Source organism: Phragmites australis, chromosome 5 (assembly GCF_958298935.1).
Source record: "Phragmites australis chromosome 5, lpPhrAust1.1, whole genome shotgun sequence".
Lineage (NCBI taxonomy): Eukaryota > Viridiplantae > Streptophyta > Magnoliopsida > Poales > Poaceae > Phragmites > Phragmites australis.
The window spans coordinates 45,047,208-45,057,511 of record NC_084925.1 but is presented as its reverse complement, the minus strand read 5'-3'; the positions used below and the strand labels follow the sequence as shown (position 1 = coordinate 45,057,511).

The 10,304-nt window shown below is 45.6% G+C and overlaps 2 protein-coding genes, 1 long non-coding RNA gene and 1 other non-coding gene across 4 annotated transcripts; 2 read left to right on the top strand and 2 right to left on the bottom strand.

Moving 5' to 3' along the window:
- The first annotated feature begins 315 nt into the window (after nucleotides 1–315).
- Nucleotides 316–388, top strand: TRNAE-CUC (transfer RNA glutamic acid (anticodon CUC)). Its single transcript has one exon. It is a non-coding gene; the product is annotated as a tRNA-Glu (tRNA).
- A 201-nt stretch (nucleotides 389–589) lies between these two features.
- Nucleotides 590–5,100, top strand: LOC133919970 (uncharacterized). Its single transcript, XR_009909980.1, has 2 exons — nucleotides 590–1,470; nucleotides 4,907–5,100. It is a non-coding gene; the product is annotated as an uncharacterized LOC133919970 (long non-coding RNA).
- On the bottom strand, nucleotides 1,854–4,040 carry LOC133919968 (pyruvate dehydrogenase E1 component subunit alpha-1, mitochondrial-like). The gene is made up of 5 exons (XM_062364565.1): nucleotides 3,315–4,040; nucleotides 3,160–3,231; nucleotides 2,969–3,022; nucleotides 2,808–2,873; nucleotides 1,854–2,126 (listed from the first exon to the last, which is right to left on the bottom strand). The coding sequence occupies exons 1-4, from the start codon at nucleotides 3,399–3,401 to the stop codon at nucleotides 2,808–2,810; spliced, it is 279 nt and encodes a 92-aa protein (XP_062220549.1). The 5' UTR covers nucleotides 3,402–4,040; the 3' UTR covers nucleotides 1,854–2,126.
- A 1,911-nt stretch (nucleotides 5,101–7,011) lies between the features above and the next one.
- Nucleotides 7,012–9,106, bottom strand: LOC133919967 (UDP-glucuronate 4-epimerase 1-like). The gene has a single exon (XM_062364564.1). It carries the CDS (start codon nucleotides 8,750–8,752, stop codon nucleotides 7,433–7,435), a length of 1,320 nt encoding a protein of 439 aa, XP_062220548.1. The 5' UTR covers nucleotides 8,753–9,106; the 3' UTR covers nucleotides 7,012–7,432.
- Between the last annotated feature and the right edge of the window lie 1,198 nt (nucleotides 9,107–10,304).

The window sequence follows — 10,304 nt, the reverse complement described above, 5'->3', positions numbered from 1 at the left end:
CATCGTTTGCAGGCGATGCAGCGATCTTGCGTAAATATAATGGAATTCTCGGTTTCAAATTGAAACATTGTTGAATAGCGTTTTGTCGTGGTTTTTCCGTACTGATCGGTTGCATCTTAAAAAAGGAAATTGTTGTTCTATGAAACGTGTCATCCAAAAGCTTTAACGTTTTTCTCTTCGTGGAGTATCATACCGCAGTTATCCTTTTCAAATTCATAAAGTTGTCTTCAACGCACGAGTCCTTTTCTTTTCCTTTTTTGACGCACTAGCTGTTCGATCCTTTATCAAAGTTAAACAAGTGACGAGTCTCAATGATCCGTTGTAGTCTAGCTGGTTAGGATACTCGGCTCTCACCCGAGAGACCCGGGTTCGAGTCCCGGCAACGGAATTTTTTTCTTTTAACTCTAAGCAATTCAGTTGCAGTGGCAGCAGTGCCAACCTCAAGAATAGACCTTCCCTGCCACGTGTCCAGGTTTTTAGCTACCAGAATAATTCATTAAAATAAACTAGATACTAATTCCTAGTACTTAAAAATATATACAATGATTTCAGCACCACGCAGGCGGACTTTCTAGTCCGCTCCCTCTCCCAGATCTCCCAACCGCTGCGCCGATAAGTCGATCCGGTCCGTCGCTCCCCTGTTTACGCCCGGCTCGTCGATCGTCTCCAACCGCCCAAATCCGCACCGCCCGCCTGCCCAACTCCTCCCCTCCCCGCCGCCATCGCTCCTCCCTCACACGTTGTCGCCGTCACTTCCTCCGCCGCGCGGCGTCCGATCCGATCGGTGGCCGCCTCCTTCGAAGCCATCCTAAGGGTGTCCCGGAGTCAGCGACAGGAGATTCAACATGCCAACGTCCGCCTCAATCCACGCTAAAATCCCTCACCGCGCACCCGTCCCTCTGCGCCGCCGTCGTCTCCTAGAAAGACTGGACGCTTACTCGGGTGGAAGGCACAATCAACGAAACACATCTCGAAGCGCCTTGCTCTCTCGCCTTCGCTTGCCTCCCCTCCCGGACCAGCACATGAGCCAGCTCGCCCCTGATGGCCGCGGCGATGGACGTCGACGCCGCCGCTGGAGGGCATAGGCAACTTTCGGAGAAGGACCTCTTCCTCGCGGCGGAATCCGACGACGCCGCCGCGTTCGCCTCCCTCGCCCCCGCTGACCTCGCCGCGGCCCTCTCCCTCCGCAACAGGGACGGCCGCTCCCTGCTCCACGTCGCCGCCGCCGCCGGCCACCACCAGGCAAAGAGGCCTTCTGCTGTTTAGAATCGAATATGTTGGGTGTCTGGGTTTAGACTTCTGACTATTTTGCGATGCTGTGGTGGGTTTAGGTGGTGCTCGCACTTGCGGAGGCCGGTCGTGATGCCGCGGCCAGCGTCGTGAACGCGAAGGACGAGGAGGGGTGCGCGCCGATCCACTCTGCGGCGAGCATCGGCAACGCCCAGATCGTTGACATCTTGCTTGAGCAAGGTACGAGATCATACCTTTGCATCTAAGCGAACTGTGCTCTTTTTGTGAAGCAAAATTCGATTCTAGACAGCAGAAAATTTCTGTTGGGGGAAATTGGTACGTGATGAGTTGATATTTTTTTTATGATATTGTTTGTATGAGCAATTTCTGCTGGGTGCAGTCGTTAGTGCAAAAAGACCATCATGTTTTGCGTCAAATTGGAGAGCATAGTATCGCTCGCTGGATTATTTTAGTTCTTCGTGGGGCTCAAATCCGTAGCTCCATCATCACCTTAACAGAAGTAAAGAGTAGGCAAGCGTAACCAATACACACGAGAAATTGGACACGAGCAAATTTATAATTCCCAGCTTAGGTTCTTTCGATCAGGACCAATTATGCGGGCCAAATCTCTAGCTTCAATAAGAAGCCAGCCAGCAGCTGTTAAATTGAATTGCAGAAAAGGAAAAAAGAAGCAAAACAAATAACAAGCTAATCCTCCTGACAGCGCATCTCTATACAGGTTCATTTTGCAACAAAAATTCCATTAATGCCCGAGGCTTTCTTCACCAATAATTATTTCTCCGGGCTATCATATCGTATTAGAAGGAATGCCCATCTTCCTTGTTGCCAGCCTATGGAAGGGAAGCTCTCAATTCCTTTCTGTCAGGCCCAAATGACTGCATAATCAAACGAGTCAGTCAGAATTGGTCCATGCCCAGGTATAATCAAAATGCAATTGTGGTTGAAGTATGATGACATCAACTGATAGAACCAAACCCACCCATTCAAGCGCTTGTGATGTGATTTTCTTGCTAAAAGGAAATTAGTATTTATAATGGAATCAGTGGTACTTCCTCCAGTCACAAAAATTTGTTTGATTTGGACATACCTTTAGTCAAACTTTTAAATCTATTGAGTATTTAATATCATAGATATTTCGATTGGAAACGTGATATATCGTAATTGATATAATAATTATATTACAATCAAAGTACTGGTCAAAGTTACGAGATGTGTCGATGTCCATTTGTGACCAGAGGTAGTAGTTGCCAAAGAAGACATTCTCTCAAACAAAAAGTTTCAAATTTGTAGCTTGAGTTAAGATCATGAAAACTCCCATCTGGATAGTTCAACACAGTACAATAGAAGCACCGGCAGAAAATACAGGTTGCCGAAATTCAACTCCTTACTAATGCAAATAGGCACGCCATGTTTTCAGTTCATGTAATTAAGAAATTGCAACTATTTTCAGGTTGAGAAAGATGTTAGATGTATGTTAGGTTTTAAGTATTTCAGGTGAGCCAACTTTCATTAAAAGGACCTAGATGAAATAGATTTCAGTATTCGCACCAACTTACCTACACGCCGAAGCCCTTCTTATAAACATTTGTGAAGAGATCAGAAGTATCAGGCATAGAACTTCCCTGTAGATATTGAAAGGTGCAAATGTAGTGGTAAGCATAACTAATTTGAAGTGAATTTTTTTTTAGGTATATAGTGCATCTAAATGCAAAGGGACCTTTGCTTTAGCAATGGCGTCATCTACTTCTTTCCTAATTTCTTTCTCCATATCCTGAAAAGAACAAGCGTATAAAGGACTAGAAAATGGACCAAGTTAAATGATATTTCACTATTTATTGACCTTATCAAATATCATTTAGGCTTCGATTATACATTTATACTTTATATATTTCCAAAAGAATCTCGTACCTTGAGCTCAGCAGCAGTTGCTAGGCCATGTGCCAAGATCAACTTTCTGACTCTCTCAATTGGATCACGTTCCTGATGGCATTGTAACACAACTAATTGAAGTCCACTCTTAACACAACGGAAATTCATAAACTGAAAGATCAAAACATCCTTACCTGTCTTACACCTGAAATCTCATCCCTGGTGCGGTAAGTGCTTCCTGGGTCTGGCATAGAGTGGCCATGGTACCTGTAGGTATCCATCTCAAGAACCTAAATACATAGAATTGGGAAATTTAGTAACCATCATCCAACATATGAAATGAAATAATTATGAGCACAGAAATAGTGCCCTGAAGTTACTTTTTATTAGTATCTGCTTGTAGATCTGACATTTGTTATAAGCATTATACGGTTATACCAATGCATTATTTTTTCTGCTGTTAAAAATGAGTTTTTGTTCCACTTCTCTATACGAGTTATCACGGTGGTACGGGCGGACAATGCTGCTCAACGTCGCGCTGGAGGAGGAAGGAGATGGTGTCGGTTGGGAACCACGGGATGGGTGACACGTGGATGGTGCATCGCGCGGGCGTGGCGAGCGGGTGAGCAAGAGCTGGGCTGAGCACACGGAAGGGTTGGGCCAGCGGCGTGTCTGCGGCCCAAGCGTGTGGTGGAGGGGGAGAACAAAACCGGGCTGGCTAGCCGGTTGGTTGGGCCGCGCGGGAAGAGAGAGGGAGAGAGATTTAACCCGGGAGGGAAAATGGAAAAGAGAAAAAGAAAAGAAAAGGGTTTTGAGACAAATTCAAATGGAGTTTTTGATTTTGGATTTGACTTTAGACTTGGCCTAAATTCAATTTGGAATATTAGAATTGTGATTTGGATTTGGATTCTGAGATTTGGGAGAGGATTTGAATTCAAGAGTTTGGATTCAATTTGATTTGAGCGGAGAGGAAACTAAGAAAAGATTTGAATTTGAGAGAATTTCAAATTCAAATCTTCACTCAAGAACCATAAAAACAATAAACCAATGCATGTGAAACAATTAATGCCCGAAGAAGTTTTAGAAATTACTTAGTGCATTTTGGAATACTTAGCCAAAGTAATACAATTCGTTTGTATATATACACCCAAGTATATATATACATTCAATTGTATATTTCATTGATTTTAGTTGGTTTAATTAATTATAAATTTTATTTTAGAGTGAATTTTTCTATAAACTATATACTTAAACTCAGGATGTTACACCATGTGACTGCAACCATTAATTTATGATGCTAGACAAAAGGGTAGATGATCCTGTCATACCCTCTCAAGTTCCCTAAGCTTCAAAATGCATCGTGGCTACAAAATCACATAGGCAAAATATAACTGGCCATTCCAAAGCTGCATAGTCTTATTCCCTTCTTATTACATTGATAATGCAATATATTTGTGCACTCATTTTTAATCTCTTCAGATTCATGTCAAAATGATTTAATCTACTGACCTAGCAATATTCAAACTTAGATAGCTTTGCCCTCATGAAAGTTGTGAGTATGATCCTATTGTTAGTATTATTCTAAAATATGATGAGTTGGATGGTAATCCTATTGCTCTGCATTAGATGGAGATTATGCCATCTTTTCGCTGAGGTTGAAAATTGTGAGTATAGTCCTATTGTCAAGTTTATTTTAAAATACGATGAGTTGGATGGTAATCCTATTGCTCTGCATCTAACCTGATCAGCAGAGCACATAACCAACAGCTACTTCTGCTCTTGGCAGGTGTTGCATGAGGTTGCTACAGTGGTGCTGCTCCAATAACCAAAATTGATACTTGGGGTGGTATTTTCCCCTTTGCAACCAAGTAAAAAGTCCGGAAAACAAACAATGGTTCTCTTGAGTTATATAGTTCATGATGAGGGGACAATTCGGATCATTTGGTGTATTGAGTTGACCATTATGCGTGATCATTAAAATTCTCGCCATTGTTTTTGACAACTAACTTTTGTTACGCTGACTAGCTTGTTTGGCTATCCTGACCTCCGTAGAATGAGTACGACTATCTGATTGGATTCAAGGTCTTCATGGAGTTGGTGAGCTTTCATGACATACCATTGGGCATGTACTCTATTGTTTATACTCAAGTTCAGATTTGATGATCTAATTTTTTAGTACTGTGAAATATTCTATAGATCTAATTCTTTAGTTGTTTAGTACTGTCAAATATATTGGGAGAATCAGTTGCCTAACTTGCAAGATCAATTTGTCGAACCACCTTTTACATTCTTAAACACGATGACAAGTGGGCTACATCAGTACATGTTAGAGATTTATTTGATTGTTGATTTAAACATGAACGTTTTCCGCATTAAAGATGTTAACAAAATGTTATCAGTCTCTCATACACATGTATAGTTACAGTAGATGTCATCGGCTTAGTAGACATTGTTTGAAGCCCACAATATGACTGCCACGTCCCAATGGGACGTCCCAATAGGACGGGCTCAGTGGAGCGGAAACGCCGCACATTTTTCTAGTATTTTTGAAAATAAACAAAGATGCCATCATGTCGATTTATCTTTTGCCATTATTTTTGTAATTATCAGGTTATGTCATTAGTTTCAAAACTTATTAAGCTCGTGCCATTAATTAGATTAAACTAGTGGCATAAATTGAACAAATTTTTCCATCCAAACATGCTAACCAGTAGCATGAACCAAATATTTTTTTACAAAACAGTGATACCGACCTAATAATTTAAAAGACAGTGACAAAAACCAAAACAACAATTGAATCCGTGGTATAAACCTAAATTTTCCTTTCAAATAAATACCCTAGTTCAAGCCACGCTAGGTACCTAGAACTCACAAGTCAGAACAAAACACATTCAAGTTCCAGGCAGTTCTTAGTTCCGCAATTAAAACAAAAGGCACAAGAATCAAATTTATCCCTGAACTTTGTTTAGAGGCTTAAATTAGTCCTTGAGCTATTAAATCAATCAGTTTAATATATTAAGTATCTATTTTCAGTTGAAAACGTCCTTCCTCTTACCGGAAATACCTATTATAACCTTGCTTTATTGTGGAATGTCCATAAATTCAAGATTAATTTACAATCACATATGTTTACATGGATAATATAATTTGCACTCACTTCGTATGTTTTCGTATCTACATCAGAAGAAGCAATTTTTGTTGTGTATGGTCGGATCAGATACATTGGATTCCAATAAAGCAAGGATATAATGGATATTCCACAATAAAGCAAGGATATAATGGATATTTCACGAGGAAAGACATTTTCACTGAAAATAGATACTAGACGATTTAATAGTTTAAGGACTAATTTGAGCCTCTAAACTCTAGCCGATTTGATAATTCAAAGACTAATTTAAACCTAGCAAAATTTAGGGACGAAATTGACTATTGTGCCAAAACAAATAAAAGGGAAAGAAAGGCAGTTCGGCGACAGCTCAGACGAACGCCACCGCGTATCCGGGCCCACCAATGTGGACTACTACATGGGTAACACGCACTGACCACTAGAGCCACCGGTCCCAATTCCAGCCAGACCCACAGCCATGTGGTCCCACGACGCAATAAAGCCGCGCCGGGCCCCGCCGCCAGCGCAAGGGACCGAACAAAGCGGGAGCCAGCTGGCAACCATCTCGCGCGCTTCGAGGCGCCTCCCGCTCGCTCGCCTATCGCCCCCACCCAGGACCTTGTGAAGGCCCACCTGGTCCGCCGCTATTTACGGGACTGCCATGACCGTCCCGCCGATTTCTTCTCCCCCGTCTCCGGCGGTAACTCGAACGGCAAAACGAACAGCGTGGATTTGAAATTTTTAAACCTGGCATTATCTGAGCTAATTACCGACATCGGTTAATCTAGTTAGCGTCAACACATCAGCTCACGGAGAATGCGAGATTACATGGAATGGAGAACCAATTTTCAGGGATCGGGATCTCCTCACGTCATGATGTCATCACTGACATATGGGCTCAGTCTCATACGTGAGTCACGGCGACATGAAGTCAGGGATCCCTGTCCAATTTACAGAAGGGAAGATGAAGAAAGAAAAGAAGAGAAAATGTTGCACTCCATTGCTTTCTTCTTCCTCCCTCTCCTCACCAAGGATCCCCCCCCCCCCCCCAAAGTAATTTTTTCTCTCCTCAAAGAATACCTTAACATATTTCCACCAAAAAATCGAGACAAGAATGTCAATGCTTGAGTCGGGAGTGGTGGCCGCGGCCGGGCCAAAGAGGGAAAAAATGAGGAGGAAGAGAATCAGACGAAGAATTAGCACGGATTATTGTCGCAAGTTCTTGGGTCCCCTGCTGTAGCCGTAGTAGGAGAGGTACCACTTGACGAACTTCTTCAGGCCGGAGTCGAGGTTGGTGGTCGGCTTGTACCCGAGTTGCTCCCTCGCGAGGGTGATGTTCGCGTGGGTGAAGGGCACGTCGCCATTGCCAGGCATCTCGATCACATTCTTCTTGGCCTTCACGCGGAGGTGCTTCTCGAGAATGGACACCAGGTTGGGCACCGTGACGGGCGAGGTGTTGCCGAGGTTGAAAATCCTGTAGGGCGCCGGCCTGCGCTTCTTGCCGCCGGTGCCGGTGCTCTTGCCGGCTGTGTCGAGGGAGCCCAGGCAGCCCTTGACGATGTCGTCGATGTAGGTGAAGTCGCGGGCCAGGTCGACGTGGTCCTTGCCGCGGTACACCGTGATGGGCTTCCCCTGCAGGATGTTGCGGGTGAAAGAGAAGTAGGCCATGTCCGGCCGGCCCCAGGGCCCGTACACGGTGAAGAAGCGGAGGCCGGTGATGGAGAGGCCGTAGATGTGGTTGTACGTGTGGGTGATCTCCTCGCCGGCCTTCTTGGTCGCCGCGTAGAGCGAGGCCGGTTGGTCGGTGCGGTCGCGCTCCGAGAAAGGGATCTTGTCGTTGAGGCCATAGACGGAGGAGGATGACGCCCAGACGATGGCTGGCTGGGGATCGGCGTCCTTGCAAGCCTCGAGGAGCGTGACGAGGCCGGCGATGTTGGAGTGCACGTAGGATGCCGGGTTCTCCATGGCGTAGCGCACGCCGGCCTGCGCGGCGAGGTGGAGCACGTGCGTGAATGGCACGACGTCGAAGAGCTTGGCGAGGAGGCGGCCGTCGTTGATGTCGCCCTCCACGACGAAGACCCCGTGGGAGGCGAGCAGCGCCTTGCGCGCCTTCTTGAGCGAGGGGTCGTAGTACGCGTTGAAGTTGTCGATCCCAACGACGCCGTCCCCGCGTTTGCGGAGCGCGAGCGAGCAGTGCGTGCCGACGAACCCCGCCGCGCCGGTCACTAGCACCGACATCCCCGCCCCAGCCGCCGACCCAGGCGGCCGCCTCGGCGCGGCGGACGCGCGGATCTGCCGCTCCCAGTGCAGGCCGCCCCAGGATACCGCGAAGTACTTGGAGGAGGTGTCGACGAATGACTGGAAGCTGAGGTAAGACGCCGTCATGGCGACGAGGACGAGCGCCCAGAGGAACATGGTGCTTGTCGACGCGAAGCAGCGGTGCAGCTGCCGGTTCATGGCGCCCGCCCTCTCGATCTTGACCTTCCCCGGGGTGGAGGGGAAGAGGTCGTCCTCCAGCACCCGCATCTTCTTGGCCGCCGTCTTGGCGTGCAACGCAGCCCAACCCAACACACCGAGATACCAATCCAAGAACCTCTCCTCTTCTCCTCACACTCAGATTCTTCTTCCGCGACGCAACCTGGAAGGAAGCAAAGACGTCGCCGCGCGGCAGGCAGGGCAGGAGACGCAAGGAATCGAACCGCGCTGGCTTCCGGCTCTCCTCCTCCTCCGATTGATTGATTGATTATTCCTTCTTTTCCCTGGACGGATGGTGGGCCGCTGGATGAATGGATTGGTATGTTTTCTTGGGAGGGAATTTTATTCGGGTAGAGGAAAGCGGAAGGAGGGCAGGGGCTGGATGTGCGCCTGCCTAAGGAAGACGTGGAGGGGGGCGGAGATATAAATAGAGGGGCGGGACCGGCAGCGACGGGAGCGCGTGAACGCGGTGGCGGAGGGGGGCGCACGGGCGGGCCGTATCTGGGATTTGGGAAACGGAGCCTTCTGCTGTGTGGTGGGGTGGGGGTGGGGAGGGGGAGCGATAAAATTCTGTAGACTCTATTTAGGATAGTTTTATATTATTTATTTTATAATTTAATAATTAGATCGGAGAGAGAATATTTTATATAATATGATTTTATAAAATTTACTTTCATGTGTGGGCTCTTAGATTTTTAGGCTCGACAGTGCAGAGATGGAATGGATGGACGGAAAAATTTATTCATATATTCTTTAGTTCTGAATTTTGTAAAAAGCCTGGACACGGTAAGTTGAACGGGGACATGTTTAATACTACAGATGGTGTGCCACGTAAACCTGAACGGATGATACATGTATAGATCTTTAATTTTTTAAAATAAAAACATATTGCTCGTTTATGAGCATGGTTGTTTTTTGCGCGTGAAGGGAATTTCGCGATTTGGAATTTTTTCCAACTGCAGATGATCGATCTGTAGCTGTACCTGTACGAGAAGCAAAATTGGCTACAAATTATTGGCTCCAGTTTGATCAGATCTCCAGAAAAAGATCAGGTAATCGTACATACTGCAAAAAAAGTTTACAAAACAAGATGTGATGAGAGAGTGCCGAGTTCCACGTGTGACGACGTGATTCGTTTCTAACGGAGAGTGCAGTTTTTTTGTACTGAACTCAGCAAACGCCGCTTACGTGTTAAACTGCTAACGTAGTTGCTCGAGCTTTATATGCTGGTGTGAACGCTGAACAAGGCATTCCTCGGACTGAGGTCCTCTGCATTGGAGAAGCCAATAGAGATATGCTACAGTCCTCTGTATTAAGTGAACTTGTACTGTTCGATAAAAAACAGAGAGTCTACAGTAAACCTATGAACAGTAAAAAGCGGGACTACAGTATGCTACATCGTTGTTGGTACAGTACTTACTACAGTAATATTGATTAATTAATACAGACTACTGTAGCGGTTGACTCATTACACTGTTTATACAATGATTCTCTGCATTAATCGTAATTAAGGTAGAGGATCCGGATCCGCATTCCTCTCTATTGCGGTATGAATTGTAATAAACAATAAAAAGTAGATTGAGATGGAGAAATTAAATAGTGT